The 16,804-nt window shown below is 43.0% G+C and overlaps 4 protein-coding genes across 6 annotated transcripts; 1 reads left to right on the forward strand and 3 right to left on the reverse strand.

Annotated features, from left to right (window-relative positions):
- Positions 1–60: 60 nt before the first annotated feature.
- LOC106655592 (estradiol 17-beta-dehydrogenase 8) lies at positions 61–3,171 on the forward strand. Of its 2 annotated transcripts, XM_014376065.2 has the most exons (4): positions 61–186; positions 579–695; positions 2,384–2,780; positions 2,863–3,171. In XM_014376065.2, exons 1-4 carry the CDS (start codon positions 156–158, stop codon positions 3,077–3,079), a joined length of 762 nt encoding a protein of 253 aa, XP_014231551.1. In that variant the 5' UTR covers positions 61–155; the 3' UTR covers positions 3,080–3,171. The 2 variants fall into 2 exon arrangements, with proteins under 2 accessions (XP_014231551.1, XP_023315553.1); XM_023459785.1 differs by lacking the exons at positions 61–186; positions 579–695 and adding an exon at positions 1,784–1,964.
- LOC106655591 (deoxynucleotidyltransferase terminal-interacting protein 2) lies at positions 3,083–4,983 on the reverse strand. Its single transcript, XM_014376064.2, has 2 exons — positions 3,952–4,983; positions 3,083–3,866 (listed from the first exon to the last, which is right to left on the reverse strand). The coding sequence occupies exons 1-2, from the start codon at positions 4,043–4,045 to the stop codon at positions 3,190–3,192; spliced, it is 771 nt and encodes a 256-aa protein (XP_014231550.1). The 5' UTR covers positions 4,046–4,983; the 3' UTR covers positions 3,083–3,189.
- A 2-nt stretch (positions 4,984–4,985) lies between these two features.
- On the reverse strand, positions 4,986–9,415 carry LOC106655589 (copper-transporting ATPase 1). 2 transcript variants are annotated; one of them, XM_014376063.2, is made up of 2 exons: positions 9,216–9,415; positions 4,986–8,858 (listed from the first exon to the last, which is right to left on the reverse strand). In XM_014376063.2, exon 2 carries the CDS (start codon positions 8,532–8,534, stop codon positions 5,070–5,072), a length of 3,465 nt encoding a protein of 1,154 aa, XP_014231549.1. In that variant the 5' UTR covers positions 8,535–8,858; positions 9,216–9,415; the 3' UTR covers positions 4,986–5,069. The 2 variants fall into 2 exon arrangements, with proteins under 2 accessions (XP_014231549.1, XP_014231548.1); XM_014376062.2 differs by having other exon boundaries at positions 9,068–9,415.
- Positions 9,416–9,753: 338 nt separating this feature from the next.
- Positions 9,754–11,541, reverse strand: LOC106655551 (proteasome subunit alpha type-1-like). Its single transcript, XM_014375981.2, has 5 exons — positions 11,424–11,541; positions 10,571–10,818; positions 10,306–10,465; positions 10,028–10,237; positions 9,754–9,952 (listed from the first exon to the last, which is right to left on the reverse strand). The coding sequence occupies exons 1-5, from the start codon at positions 11,424–11,426 to the stop codon at positions 9,866–9,868; spliced, it is 708 nt and encodes a 235-aa protein (XP_014231467.1). The 5' UTR covers positions 11,427–11,541; the 3' UTR covers positions 9,754–9,865.
- Between the last annotated feature and the right edge of the window lie 5,263 nt (positions 11,542–16,804).

Genomic DNA, 16,804 nt, shown 5'->3' on the forward strand with positions numbered 1-16,804 from the left:
GTATACGCACTCGTCAGTCGTTGCGTATATACACACACACACATACACGCGTAGGCTTCGAGTGCGCACAGTGATATACCTCGTGTATATCCGTACGTTATAAATCTGCGTGTACTGCGGCAGCAGCAGCAGCAGCACAGCTGACGACGGCGACGATGCTAACTGGAAGAGTCGCGTTCGTCACGGGTAAGTATATATACGCATACATCATATAGGGCTCGTGGACTTTATGCACGCATAAATGATAATAATAATAAATACACGCGCGTTATATTCGCTATTATTATCATCAGAACTTTAAAACATCTCTCCGGATCGTGACGTAATGCTGAGGATCTGCCTCGCGCGTCGAGTGTGCACACACACGCGCGCGCGTACTCAATTATATAGAAATATATAATGATGTGCGTGCGTGCGTCGATCTATATATGCGGCTTTTTAAACGTAAAATCGCCTCCACGCGTACTCTTATATACGGCCTTTTAAATTTTTAAAACGTTGATTATTTTCGCTTTGCTCGTTTCGATGTGCCATTATTATATACACACGTGCGCTGAATAAACAACACACAAACACAGGGGCGGCGAGCGGCATCGGCAGAGCAGCCTGCGCCGCGCTGGCCAGCCAAGGCGCCAAGGTCATCGCAGCCGATCTGAATGTCAAGGCCGTCGAGAGTACCCTTGCCACGATACAAGGTAGAATTATAATATATATATACGTATGTATGTATGTAGGTATCCGCGCAGCCTGCGGAGCTTTTCGCTTTACAAAGCACCACTACGCGCATAAATGATGATAATGCATCTGATGATGGTTGGATACGCGAGTGTCTATTATTGGCTCGGGGGTGGAATAGACGCGAGCGAAAGAAAGAGACTCGAGAAGCTCGGCGTTCCGTTGTTTATATACTCGCAACAACACGCGGATAAGCCGAGGCACTTGTTGCAGCTGCATATAGGCAGGTTATGTGTTTTGGGGAATTGGATGACAGCCAGTAGGAGTTGTTAGCAGACGACGCTGTGAGCTGTGCTTGGTACGTCATACTGCGGAATAAATTTACTTCTGTACGACTACCGCGAGTTGAATTTCGATGGGATAAGGATATTCATAGCTGCGTCTGTGTAGAATTATTAATGGGTAACACAAGCTCTAGGATTTTTTTCAAAATAGCACATTTCGGGAATTTATTGCGGTGGCCAGGATGGATCGATCAATTTGGAATTTTGAGGACTGATAATACATGTCTTGAGATACTTTCAAAACCATTCATTCGGTCAATATACAAAAAAAGCGATTTTTCGCTGACGGTAGAATGTTTTGACTTCTAAGACACCTAGAACAGAAATAAACATATCCACTTTTAATGGCAGCTATCCAATAATAAAAAATCGAGTTTTGTCGAAACAGTTCGCCACAAATTAATTATAAAAATTGAAATAACAAACCAATAGAAAAATGGTTACGCAATTCGATTAAAAATACAATTGGGAGCTGCGGTCAAAATTTCAGCTCGATCGGTTCATTATTTCGCGAGATATTACAACGGCAGTGTCGAAAAATGTTGGTTCGAAGAAAAAGGCGTTCAAAGTTTTTCATACCCATTTGGCTTTCGTGCAAAACGCTGTAGAAAAATTAACGATTGGGCATCTTAAAATTATATATTACCCTATAAAATTAATTGTGCATTAGTTTACACGCTTAAAGGAAGCTTTTGTACGCATAAATAAAGAAAATCGATTTTTTTAAAAGTCCTAGAGTGGCGTTACCCCTTCTGTTTTGTGGTTCAATTAATAGTTGCGACGGGGTTAAAAACCAAGCTATGTTCTGTATAAATAATCTATCCAGTTCATGTCCTCATTGCAATGATTCTTAATAATTTTCATGTAAATGTTTTGATCGTAACTTTTAGATAAAAAATAGGTTCTTAATGCTTTGCAGTGCTCAAAAGGAAAAATATAACCGAGGTATATTAATGAAAATGCACAAGTCTTGGAAATAATGCTTATAAAACTTATCCAGTCAATTTATTAAAATGATTTTCAAGTACTTAAAATAAATTATAAATTTACCATGTGCGGTGTAATACAATGTAGTTTATCAATTGTAAATGAGTTTCAAGTTCAGTGGCATTGATAGTTCAATAGGCTAGAAGATTCGCAATTTCGATAACTTTCTGAAGAATATCAATAAGATTTTTTTGATCAAGTTTATATAACCATCAAAATATTATCATTTTTTCCATCAGATCTTTTTTTTTTTTTCAATATTCTGCTTCATAATTATAATTTTTCCCAAGCAGACGCATCCAACTATTGTATCACAGCTTATCCGCACGCGCGCGGTACTTTCAAAACGAAATGATTCATTCACGCACCCTCCCCAGATGCGGGTCAATACCTGCTCCCGGTGGAGCTGGACGTGCGCTCCCGGGCGAGCGTCGAGCTAGCCCTGGCTCGCGGCCGCGAGCATTACGGCGCGACGCCCAGCCTGGTCGTCAATTCGGCCGGGGTGACGCGCGACAACTTCCTCCTGAAGATGAGCGAGGCCGAGTTCGACGAGGTGCTCGGGGTCAATCTGCGCGGCACCTTCCTCGTGACCAAGTGCGCCGCCCAGGCCATGATCCAGGCAGCCGAGACCGAGGATACACAGGGTGGCGGCGGCAGTATCGTTAATATCGCCTCGATCATCGGCAAGACGGGAAACATCGGGCAGAGCAATTACGCGGCTTCCAAGGCGGGAGTCGAGGCGTTCACCAAGTCGGCGGCTGCAGAGTTTGGACAGTGAGTAGTATACTACCATAATATACATTTTGCTGTGTATACATCCAGTTGCTACAGTCGAGTCTTAATATTTTGATTACAGGTTTGGAATAAGAGTCAACGCTGTACTGCCAGGTTTCATAGAGACTCCAATGACAGACAAGGTGCCCGATAAAGTCAAACAAATGTTCATCAAAAGAATTCCTTTAAAACGAATGGGCAAAGCGGAGGAGGTTGCAGAAGTTATTCTATTTTTAGCATCGAACAAAAGTTCTTACATCAATGGTGCATCCATCGAAGTCACAGGGGGTTTGGTTTAAGAAACAGCACTGGTTTTTGGTTTATGTTATTAAAAAAATTGCATTTATTAACAAATTTAGTACCTTACTCTGACCTTATTCTACACTTATCCTAAAACAATTGACGTAATTTATTTATTCTTCTTTCGCATCTGTCTCTTGGCGTGCCTTGCGGCTTTGTAATGTGTTTTGCGCTTCTCCTCAATGATTTCTTGGTACTTCCTCTTATTGTATTTGGCGAATTCAGCATTAGCCATCAGTTCATCGACAATGGTACGCTTGCGTTCCTTATTTGTCAATCTACCAGAATAGAAGTCAACAGCCGAGTCAACAACTTTACCAATGTGGAAGTATTTGGGAAGCGCTTTGGAGTCATTTCTCTTGTAGAAATGTTTGGGATCCAATGCAGATCTCATTTGAATGACCTCAAGATCATGCTTGACTTCTTCTGTCAGTTCTGTAGCAGGAAGATTGAACCATCCAACACCCTTGGTTTTGGCGGCTATTCTTTTCCTTCTTTCTTTTTGTTTTTTCTCACTGACGTCATAATTTGGTACTTTTTTTAATCCTTCGAATCCAGGTTTGACATTTGAATTTTTCAAAGCCTGTTTGACAATTTGTACTTCCATTTGTTCGTCGATGTCACCTAATATTTTAGTTCTCTTTTTCTGTTTCCAGCCCATAGCCTCCTCAAATTGATCAATATCTATGGCCTTCTTTTCATTCTTCTTCTTCTTTTCAGACACAGCAGTGAGATTATCCTTTCCTATTTCAGATATAGCTTTCTTAACAGCTGAAGGGTTGAAATCTAAAAAGAATCATAACAGTTATGCATTACTGAATGTCTCAATGTAAAGTATTTAAAAACATAACCTCAACGGAACGCAACTCACCGATATCTCCTGGATAAAAGTCGTCGTCTGGATCAACTGCCTGCACTTTATCATTGTTCTCGGTCTGACCGACTGTATCGATGAAGAATTCCATCGTGTGCTTTCACTGAACAATATTTTTGTTTTAAACCAGTCACTGAGAATATTTATTTTCAAAAATCAACGTGCTTGCTGTCGACTCTGTACTAGAACCGCGTGTAGCATGCCGACTGCTGCGAGGTTCATCGATTTGACGTAAACGGTAAAGCAGACGTCATTTCTCGGCGCATGTGTGCTCGCTTGGCGCGCGAGTCTGCTTTTTTTGAAATTCTCATATCAACGAGTTTGCTTTTTTGAAAGGTATTTTAAGATTAAAATAATTAGTTAGAGATAAAATGAAGATTCAAAAGTCGTGTAAACAGTCATTTTGTATTTTATTAATTTCTTATATCTCACTTGAGTTGTACACGAATCAATTATGAGTTAACAATCACACATTTTTCATTACGTATATAAAGCTTAAATAATTTGCGGATTCAGCGGTAAGAAAATATTTGTCATCAGTACATTTTTTTCTTTTATACAATATATATTATCTTTTTCATTATGCCATACATGTATAGAAAACTAACAAAACACACTCATACGCAATAAGTTCACATACAAATTAATCAAGAGTTAAAAAAAAGAAAAAAAGTAATGCTTTGTCAGCTGTAAATAAGAAAAATCATCGTTATTTTGATGTTTCATCGTGACATTAAACAGTTATCAATCAAATCAGATGTCAGACGTAATGCTGAGTGTACATTATTGGTAACTAAACGATTGAACGAACATTGAATATATGAATATATACCTTATGGAAATATCCAAGTTTTTACAGATAAATAAATAAATAAATAAGTAAATAAACGTTTAAAATTCCTCTCTTAGACGCTAAACAGGTCCTTGTCAACAGTCATTTACAGTATCTCAGTCATTGTTATTTTATCTAATTCTCCTCGTACAAATAAATAAATATATACTACTATGCTTTTTCTTTTAAAAAATATTATGTACTCGTTGAAAAAAATATCTCAATTCATCTTCTTACGATTATAACGTATATATTATCACTCTGGCGAAGCCACGGAGCTATCCTAAACCAAGTTATTGTACTTCAATCGCGACAGACTGAGGGTCGAGCCGTTGATCGACCCGGTCTTGGCCGCCGGCTGGGGCGGCGGATCGTCCGTGAACAGGACCGCGCCACTGGTCCTGTTGTCGTAGCGCGCGAGCTTCTTGAACTCGGCCGTCTCGAGCTTCTGCCTCGTGGGCTTCTTGTACATCTTCAGGAGCAGCGAGCTGCCGACGATGGACACGCTGCTGAGGGCCATCGCCGCGGTGGCCATCCAGGGCTCCAGTCGCACGCCGAACGGACTGAAGATGCCCGCGGCTATGGGCAGCCCCAGCAGATTGTACAGGCTCGCGTACAGGAAGTTGAGGCGGATGCGCTTGACGGTCTCGCGCGACAGGTCGATGCAGCCGATAACGTCCAGCAGATCGTTGCGCATCAGGACGATGTCCGCGGCCTCGATGGCGACGTCGGTGCCCGCGGCGATGGCGATGCCGACGTTGGACTGGGCCAGGGCGGGACTGTCGTTGACCCCGTCGCCGACCATGGCCACCTTCTTGCCCTGCTTCTGCAGCTGCTGTATGCGCTCGACCTTGTGATTGGGCAGCACCTCGGCGAAGACCTGCTCGATGCCGACCTCCTTGGCGATGGCGTTGGCCGTGAGCTTGTTGTCGCCCGTGAGCAGGGTCACGTCGAAGCCCATCCGCTTCAGGGTGTACACGGCCAGTCGGGCCTCGGGCTTGATCGAGTCGCTGACGCTGACCAGGGCGGCGAGCTGGCCGTCTATCACGGCCAGCACGACGGTGCGTCCGACGCTCTCCTCCCTCTCCATGGTGTCCTCGACGTCGCGCGGTATCGCCACGCCGTTGCGCCGCATCCACTCGCGATTGCCGATGACGCACTCGAACTCGGCGTCGCTGCCGGTCAACTCGGCCTCGCCGGCGGCGGCGGCGTTCCTCGCGTTCATCCGCTGCTCCGGGCTGATCTGGGCGAAGTCGATGAGCACGTCGTTGAGCTCCTTGGCGGCGCGCTCGCTCGTCTTGTCCTGCTGCTGCTGCTGCTGCTGCAAGCTGTCGACGAAGCTGCTGATCTTCAGGGACTTGGCGCAGCTGCGCAGCGTGTCGGCGATGTGCGACACGCGACACTTCATGCCGCAGCCCGGCACCGACTGGTAGCTCGTGCAGCGGCCGCTCAGCTCGGTCTCGATGGCCTCGCGCACGTAGCCGACGATCGCCGTCGCGATCGGGTGCTCGCTGTTGAGCTCGGCTATGCCGATTATCACGAGTATACGGCCGATGTTGAACGGACTGCTGCTGCTGCTGCTGTTGCTACCGGTGAACAGGGCGATGTTGGTCACGCTCGGCACGCCCTTGGTGATGGTGCCGGTCTTGTCGAACACGACGCTGTTGATCTTGTGCGCGTTCTCGAGCGAGTCCGAGCTCTTGATGAGGATGCCGTTGACGGCGCCGACCCCGGTGCCGACCATCACGGCGATGGGCGTGGCCAGGCCCAGGGCGCACGGGCACGCGATCGCCAGCACCGACAGCGCGCACCTGAACGCGTTCTGGAAGATGATCTCGTCGCGATTCCGACCACCGCCGCTTGTCGTATGATTGTGGCTGCTATTGCCACCGGCCATCGTCATCGGGTCCGACATCAGGTCCAGGTACTTGATGTCCACGTAGCCGACGATGATCCAGGCGACGAGGGTCAGCACCGACACCGAGATCACGAACGGCACGAAGAAGCCGGCGATCTTGTCGGCGATGTGCTGGATCGGCGCCTTGCTCATCTGCGCCTCCTCGACCAGACGCACTATCTGCGCCAGGGTCGTCTTCTCGCCGGTGTGCGTGGCCTTGACGTACAGCGGCCCGCTCAGATTGATCGAGCCGCCGATGACGGTCGAGCCCTCCTTCTTGGGCACGGGCATGCTCTCACCGGTGATCAGGCTCTCGTCGCACGACGAGCTGCCGATGAATACTTGGCCGTCCACGGGGATCTTGCTGCCCTGGTTGACTTTGAGAATGTCGCCCGGCTGCACCAGGTCTATCTTGACCAAGCGCTCGGTCAGGATCTCTTGATCCGGTCCCAGGGTTACTATCACTGCGTCGGCTGCTTGCAGAGACAGAAGCTTGGAGAGAGCCTCCGAGGTCTTACCCTTGGCAATGTGCTCCAGCCATCTGCCTAAGCTGACGAAAATCAGGAGCATCGGCGGCGTGTCGAAAAATGTCTTTGGACTGGTGGTCTCTTCCATGATCATTGCTGCCAGAAGTACTAGGACCGAGTATATGTACGATAGCGTTGCAGTCATTGAAATCAGTACGTCCATGTTGGAAGTCCCGTGCTTGATTGCTTTGTACGCTTGGACGTGGAAATGCCAGCCACCAAAAATCTGTACAGGAGTTGATAATATAAAAGATATCAAATTTTCCATGGACAAACCTGGTAGAACGCAGCACATGTCTTCTGGAGACATGGAAGACATATTGATCATAAAATATGCCATTGCTATCATGCTTGGCGCGCCAAAAACCAAAGAAATGAGGAATGCTGTTCTCCATTTTCTGATTTGCAGTCTGTGGTCCAAATACTGCCTGTTCTCGGCATCGTTTCTCTTTGAAGATACACCAAAGCCCATCTTTTCAATGCACTTGATAATTTCTGTAGTATCTATTTTACTTGGATCATAATTTATTCTACCTCTTTGAGTGACAAGTGATACCATGGCTGATTGAACTCCCTTCAATTGTTTGACAGTCTTTTCAATCTTGCTAACACAAGAAGAACAAGTCATTCCCGTAATAAGTAACTCTATTTCTTTAATCTGAGAGCCTTTTTCATTAATCAGTATAGATTGAAAGCCCAAATCTGTCACACTAGATGCAATGTCAACTGGCCGAATCTCATTGCTATCATAATCTATTTCTGCTTTGCTACTTATCGAAGATACCATGATTTTTTTCACTCCAACCAGTTTTTTACAATGTTTTTCAATAGCAGTGACACAAGAAGCATTTGTAATACCATCAATATGCAGAAAACATCTTTCTATATTTTCTGTTTTAGGCAGTGACTTTTTTACATTATTTACAGGAGTATTTTGATCAGTACTAACAAGTTGATTAGTATCTACCAATACAGCGTCATTAACTTTCTTGACAGACGTATCAAAACCCATATCCTCGATGGCTTCGGCAATTTCTTGGGCACTAATGAGCTTATCGTCATACTTGAAAATACCTTGATTTTCTTTTAAACTAACATCAATGTGATGAATACCATTCTTGCCTGACATCATGTCGGTGATGGTATTGACGCAAGACATGCATGTCATCCCATCGATGGCGATGACACAAGTACTGAGTGCACCATCGCCACTGCTCTTCAACTCCTTCATGGGACTGTCATTCTGCTTCTGCTCGATCTCGATGGCCACTGCGGCTGCAGTTTCATCGAACAGCAATTTCCAGTCGCTCTTATCAGCCTCCATTGTGCAGCTGCTGAGCTCTCGTAAACACACTTGCTCACTCGTGCAGCAGCTTATTATACTAAACTAGATCTCCGTTGGCCGGCGGATATTGTTGACAAAAAACAAGTAATAACGCAGCGACGAAAAAAAAAAGGAAAAAGCAACAACAAATGGCTCAGCACTGCGGGCGATCATAATAATACTGCCAGCTCGTTGTCGGATTGCTCGGCTGCTGTTGCTGGCCTATTCCAACTAGTGTATCGTTGATGATTGTGACTCACGTGCCTCGCTTTATCGTGCATCATAATTGTCCGACTAGTAGCCGAACGATTGATCCGTCCGTATCTGTATCAAATAAATGAAAGAACATAGTATCAAGCGGTATGCCGTATATTGCAAAGATAGAGAGGGAAAGAGAGAGAGAGACAGAGAGAGTGGGAATGAAAAAAAGAAGGAGACAGGGAGATAAGAAACGAATTCAGGAAGTATGCGTTACAATAAAATAAACGCAGATTGACCGAGATTGAATGTGGCTCTTTTTTTGTATAACCAACCTCGGATTCGAGCAAGATCCTGGGCAAATTATCGGCGTCGTCGTAGTCTTTGCTGATCCTGCATTCGAAACGTCATGCTACTATACAGTCGCACGGATAAACAAAGGGATACGACACCGCGCCGTGTATACTGTGCAATAATACTCACTCTGCCTACGCGAAACACTGCACACTTTACTCGCGCGCGGGCACACAGTGACACAAAAACACACAACTATATTAATTGTAATAAAGACTTTGTGTCGCGCGGAATATGGTGTCGGATAGCCGATATCGCGACGATGATTGCACAAAGCGCAAGAGCGAAAACGACAGCTGTTTTTCTCAGTCGCCGCCGCGGCCGCAGTGAAAGTGTTCGTAACTGTATGTGTGCGTGTGTGTGTGTGTGTGTGTGTATTGCTGCTGCTGCGCGCGGCGGTCGCTGTTTGCAGAGTGCGCTGCTGGCTGGGGTGGGAGATATATATTTTACGAAGGAGAGCGAAAGTGAGCGGCGTCGACCGAGTTCACGCGTTTAAAATCAAGAGAGTTTTGTCGAAAAAAATCCAAGGGTGGGAGCGGGAGGTGTGCTTATGTACGGCGCGACAGTCAAAAAAATAAAATAAAAAAACAGTTTGTCGATAAGGCACACACGATTTTTTGAATACACGTCGTAGGTTTGGTAAAATGATTGCGAGATTGGGAATAACTTTGTAAGCAACGTATTTTTTAATGTCTTTACGAGTAAGATTATTTCAAAGTATAATTAGTCTAATTATGTGATAAGTACTTAAAAATAATTATTGTTATGTGATCCTCAGTTTACACCTCGACGAGGTAACGTTGAGTTTCTGCATCGTCCAAGATTCTGAAATCCGTATCTTTGCCGACGATTCCGATAGAGATGTTCTAAAAGAAAAGTGTTCAATCGTTATACGTATAGTTCAAGAAGTTTCGATTATACAAAGCAAAATTAACCAGTACCTTGGTAGATAAATGAACCACACTGGGCAGAGTGTCGCGCGCCGATCTCAAACCGTGTCTCACTAGATCCTCCACTTTGCAACTCGCGAATTCGTCGAGATGTTTTTCCAGATAAGTTCGGGCGTCCCGAGACTCCTCGCCCGTAGCCATTGCTCTGCCATCGGAGCATCCCGCCGACGGACACGTTTCGAATAGGTGAGGTCCTTGATCCTGAAATGAGACATTTTTAATTGATACATATATGATTGAAACTTGAAAAAAAAAACAATTATACTTACGTCGTAACCAGCTACCAACGATCCAATTCCGTACGGCCTCTTGGTGTCCCATCGAGCGCATGCATCCATTTTGCTCGTGATACTTTCGATGAGAGTCGTCACGGGGATTTTACTATGTCGGTTCAATTGATAATGCAAACATTCTCTTCTCATGTCTTGGCTATATATCGTCAACGAATGAATATTTTCGATCAATATATTTATTAAACAATTATTCAATTTTCTGCAGAGTAAAGAGCTGAATATTATTATTATTATTATATACCTAATCGTACTGGCATCGGCGGTGACACCGGACGTAGCCATGCCGATGTGCGTGGCGATGGGTATAATTTTCTTCACACCGTAGGGCAACGAATCCGAATTGGCCTCATCCAGAGTCACGACGACAGCGTGAGTTTGGTTTTTCAGGCCCACTGCGAGTGATGCGAGTATACTTGGCTCGGTGCGGGGGCGTTTGACTGGTCGCTCGTGGTCCAATGCAATGGGTTTCCAGTCGGGCTGAGAACGGATCTACAAATAAGTACGTATTTAGAATTACAAAATCCTACCAAACTTGAAGCTTTTCACTGAGAAAAAAAATTTATTGATTCAATGAAATCTAATTTAATATTTTATTTACTATTAATTTAATCAAATGATTGATTAAAGCAATGAAATTTTGGATAAAACAATTAAATATTTTGTTGGATGAAATAAAAAAAGATTATTTCAATGAAATTATTTCATAGATTGTATTTAATTAAATATTTCATTGAATCAATGAATTTTTTTTCTCGGTGTTGAAAAAGCAAAATAAAAAAACGTTCTTTAAAATTTCTCTAAAATTCTTTACAGTTGCTTGGATTATTTTGAAAAGAGTATTTTGAAGAAAAATTATTCAGTAAAAGTTTCAGAAAACAGGATGTAAAATTTGATTTTTAATAATCAAAATTTCAAACAATCTTCAATTATAACTTTATCCCAAATTGTGACGTTCAAATGGATTTTAACTATGATGAATAAAAATTGTTTCTGAAGCAGAAAGAATATGAAATACTCGCGGGAAAGCAAATTGTATTTTTCCTCGCGTTTCAAGTTAACCTTAAAGAAGTAAGTATAATTATTGTAAATTTTACCATTTCGCAGCTTTGAATTGTCTTCAAATGTCAACAACGATCGCAAACCGTTGCGAGCTCGGAAACGTATGAAAATAGAATTGATCTCCGCTAGACTGATGTTCTCACGTGGCCGCAGTGTCGTCTGCAACAACCACACAAATGACAGAAGTTCCAGCACATGGTCGACCGGTCGCACGCGCATAAATGCGCGCAGCGCGCTGCATTCGTCCTGTAAAACTAATGGGAAAATTCAAAAAATCCCATGAAAATTTTGACAAATTTTTACACGCCGGGAACGAATCCATAATTTGTTTTCAGATTTTCTTGAATTTTTTTATGTTTCAAAACATCTTAAAAAAAACCAAATGTCATGCTTACATCTTTTCTGGATGTAAATAAAATCATATTTTAAATGAAAAATCGTTTTTTAGGTAGAACTTCAAATCAACTCAATTTGCATAAATTCACGCGTAATCTTTAAAAAGTATTGAACAGTTTTATGTAAATATTTTTTTATTACATTCAGACCCTGTTTATCAGATAAGACACATCTACACTGAGAAAAAAAATTCATTGATTCAATGAAAATTTAATTAAATACAATCTATGAAATAATTTCATTGAAATAATCGTTTTTTCTTTAGTTTCATGAAATTTTGGTAAAAACAACAAAATATTTAGTTGCTTTAATCAGAATTTCATGAAACTAAAGAAAAAAAGATTATTTCAATGAAATTATTTCATAGATTGTATTTAATTAAATTTTCATTGTATCAAAGAATTTTTTTTCTCAGTGTATTGTTATTAATTCATTGACATTTCTTTATTCGCAATTGTACAATTGAAAAAACCGCGATTCGAATCAAGGAGCTACTCGTGAAAACTAGATTGCCCGCAGCCGGTAACGTAGATGTATAATCGTAACGACGATCGGTCACGGTGTATTTCAAAAGGAAAATCTTATATTTTACATGAAATACAGAAGAGCAATAATTTCATATAGAAAAAGAAGTGTCAAGAGGAAACTGGACTCGTCGTGCATCAAGACTCGTACTATTCGTCGCGTGTACAATACCGATCGCTGAGTGATACACAGCTGTCAAAACAGGTTCTCTCGGTACACATTCACACACCCCCCACGCGTACGATCGCAAAGATCGAAAGTGAAAAAAATGAAAAATTGCGCTTCTTGACGTCAGAAACATACGTAAATACTTGCACACGCGCGTAAACGTACCGACGAAAGCATTAAAACGCAACAAAGGCAAAAAATCGCTATCCGACACCATATCGCGCTTCGAATGCGCACACGCCTCTAACCCTGTGTTTACCACATCGCGCAATTCATTCGTAACAATTTCCGATCGGCCGGTCGGCGGATTTTAATCGTTTGTAAACACGTAAATATATTATTCGGTTTATAAACACGCATTACACTTTTAACGACGCGCGCCGTTTGCCGAATGATTTATAGACCTGTCTAACTTCGACTTGGAGCGAGTCTATAGTGTCGACAAATTCAATGTAAAAAAAAAAAGTCGATCATCGAGCTATATACGCGTGTATGTACATATATGCAAGGTAAACGGAACTTTAAACGCGCCAAACGCGCGCGACTATTACGGGAAACGGGAAAGAAAGAAAGAAAAGAAAAAGTCGACGGTGGCGCAGCGTGTCTGTTATTGCGCAATGCCGCACTCGCGTATATATGTATATAATTTACCGCATATTCCTTTTAATAAAGTCAGAAATATAATTTCAGCGAGAGAAAGAGAGACGTATGTGTGCGTACTTTCTTATGTGACACCTATATCTCCACGGTATGGGAGAATTTTCGCCCGAAAAAAAGGCGCATACCGATCGTCGTCGTCGTCGTCGTCGTGCGTATATACACACACCCGATCTCGTGTGTAACAGACGTCATCGCGCGCGATGTCGTTGTCTTATACACGCGTAATACCGATTACAAAAAGGGAATAAATTGGCAATTTGTGAAAAATCACGAGGGAATTCGGCGCGACGCGCCGTACATCGCTCCCTTTTCTCGGAATATTATACGATTGTGTACGTAATGGATAAAAAAAAAACGTAACGCGTTTACAGGAAAAATTATCATTTGCGATTGTTGTCGCATTGCCGTACGATATATAGAAAACATGTGCAGCGCTGACAATTCGGCTCCAAAAGTACATAACATACCACGCGGATTCCTCGAATGGGTGTAAGCCTTTAGGCGCGTGTGACATAATAACGAACGATGCGAGCGGCTCTCGGGTCAATGCGATGCATCCATCGTATTCTATGCAATTTGTTTTTTGCCGTCGAGGGTAGATGAAAATATTTTTCGGCTTATAACGTTGTAGAAATCGATTACGACGACGACGACGACTACGATGACGACGATGATGATCGGTAACGACCAACGATCGATCGGCGTAGTTTCTATGTATAGAATTGACATTTAAAGCTACTTAACCGGGAATGAAAAATTCCTCCGTAGTTTTATAATCGGCAAATATTCATCCGATGCATCGGGTAGCAGGATAAATCGCCTCGAGTTATCGCACGGCAAATAAAATACTCGACGCGAGTATATATTTTCATTTTTATATTTATTTATTTTTACGACTGCTCGTCCAATTGTGTGTGCGCGCGCGCACGCGAGCTCGATCACGGGCGTTAGATCACGTTTTAATCGATATCATAGCTGCTTAATTATTATTTCTGCGCCTATAATACAATGTTTATAGACTGGCTATAATTCGAAAAAAATACTTGACCCACATATGTACGCGCTAGCGCATGATATATGAAACGCGCGAGAAAAAGGGACATTTATTTTTCCGAGGTTACGACGAAAATTCCTGCGCAAAAACGTACACTTAAAATTTTCCGGAAAAAAACATTACAAAGTCGCGCAATGGCACAACACAATTGCTCGTTAAGTGTGAGGACATGTATATAAATATATTAAAAGCGTGCGGTCGATTTTCACCAGTCGAAACTCTTTGGTATATTAATAATGACATTATACGTATCTACGCAGTGCTCGCGACCGCAAAAAAAGATAAAAATTCGCGAATATATCATGTGCGTGAAGAAAAAAAAAACAGGAGAAAATGCAACGATCGGCACGCGATCCGTGTGCTTTTCGCGCAACTGTCAAAACTCCGCGTGAGCCGGGTGCAAAAAGTATATAAATTAAATTATATATTATTGTCGCGTTAGGCGTGCACCGACGACGCCGAAAAATTCATAACGAGCGTGAAAATGTTCAAATAACGGGTGTATAATATGTATACCACCGGCCGCGGCTTTAACGAGTTTCGTTATATTATCTCGGAGCTGGGGGGGCTGCTGCTACTTGGAAAACCGCAGCCGGTGTATTGATTGAAAATCCCGTGCGCCTCGAAACGACAACGTCGAAGTCGAGAATCGATTGTGCGGCGCAGCGTGCAGCCACTCACGATTCCATAATTTTTGCGACGTTCTCTCTTCGTTTTCGTTCCGCAGTCGTTTCTCAAAGCTGCGCGAGGACCAAACATCGATCGGCTCGGGCTATTCATTGCGCGACTTATCATACTTTGCGGCTTCTGCGGTGTATCGCGGCGCGGGAGATGAATTTTTATTGCGCTCCAACCATCTACAAATGCAGTCCGTTATACACGGGAATCGTCGTTCGAATATATTTTTCATTTTGAAACCACCCAAACTGTCCTTTTTGAGGCCATTATTAATGCGTCGTTCTGAAATATTGTAATATGTGTGCAACAACTCGCAATTGCGTTCGCCCGAAAACGCGACATTCCTGCATAACAGCCAATGTCTCGGGTGCATGGGGGCCTACGAGGTATAAATTGTCTTTTTTTTTTCGAAAGTCTCGAGCATTTTTTCGCTTCGCAAATTTGTCAATGCGCTCTGACATTTATTTAATTCTTTTTTTCCTCTCATTCTTCTCTTCATCTACGCCATACGTAAATTGGCTCGTAATGCGCGTCTTGCGATGCGCAATGACCCGCGCTAAAACGAGTCTCGGAGCGAAATCGAAACACCGCGAGATTTCGAATCATCGTCCGTCTCTCGCGACGCATCGAAATTCGCGATATTGTATAATAATGTAAATTATTACAAATCGATAGTAATAATCATCGATACGCGCTCAAGGTCGCGCGCGAGCGATGCGCAAGACCTTTGAATAAAAAAAAAAAAATTTATCGATTTATTATTTTTATCGATCGGATCGGGGGTAACGTAACGGTAAAGAGAAAGAAAAAAAAATCTCGGAGCAGGGATACGCATATCGAGTTTTGCCACACACGGACACTCGGAAATTTCGTTATTTAATGGATACCCGCGGTACACGCGGACGCGCGCATATTATGTAGGCAGCGGTCGATATAATGTAGCGTTCGTCGGTGCCGTAATATCTTGACGCGTTGATAGCATAATTTCTTCTTCTTCTCCTTCTTGTATTTTTTTTTTTCGTTTTGGCGATTTCGCGATCGAGAGAGGAGCAATCGAAATCGTGCGCGCCCCTGAAACGTTCATTTCAACGTGTGCAACAAAATTTGACATAATCTTTTTGTAATAACAAGTCGATCGACAATCCTCTACCGTTCAATCTCTCTATCCTCCTACATGAATGAAAAAAAAAAAAAAATAACGCGAAGCCATCATTACGAACGTCACGTAACGCGGCCTATACACACTCACACACACAGAGAACGCATTATATAGCGCGTTCTGCTCTCGAATCGATCCTCGCGAGCCTAAATTATACTCGCGTTATGCGCGTACGCAAAAATCCATATTACGGCAGCGACGCGGCTAATCATTCATTTCCGCGTGTCTGTGTGTGTGTGTGCGCGCGCGTACGCGAGTGCGGTACTCGATTTTTTTTCTTCTGATGCTGTTGCTGCTATAGACGTAAGTTTATTTTTCTTTTGTGCTGCTGCTGCTGCCGCTGCGTGTATCAGCAATGACAATAAGTATCATTAAAATAGGCAGCAGCAGCGCGCGTGAGCCGAGCGCCGGGGCCTATTAATCCGGAGAAAGTCTTTCGACGTCACCGAGAGAGATAAAGAGAGAGAGAGAGAGAGAGAGAGCGAGATTGACGTGTAGTATACGTCTAGCGGAGGAGGACGCGAAATTTTATTTATGAAGTGACTGTATCACTGCAAAAGTGCATAGAGCAGAGCTGAGCTCGTTAATAATAGAAAGAAATTCGCGTGTAACAAAAGGATGGGACTGCGCGCGTTTATATTGGATTATGGCATTATGTATATGGGCCGAATCGCGTCAAACGTGAACGTGTGAGGATGAGGTGAGGAATTGGTTGAAAGAAAGATTGGTTGAATAGGAAAAATCCTACTCAAAATTTTAATAAAAAAAAATTTAAG

The sequence above is a fragment of the Trichogramma pretiosum genome, unplaced genomic scaffold (genome assembly GCF_000599845.2).
Source record: "Trichogramma pretiosum strain Unisexual culture from Peru unplaced genomic scaffold, Tpre_2.0 scaffold120, whole genome shotgun sequence".
Classification (NCBI taxonomy): domain Eukaryota; kingdom Metazoa; phylum Arthropoda; class Insecta; order Hymenoptera; family Trichogrammatidae; genus Trichogramma; species Trichogramma pretiosum.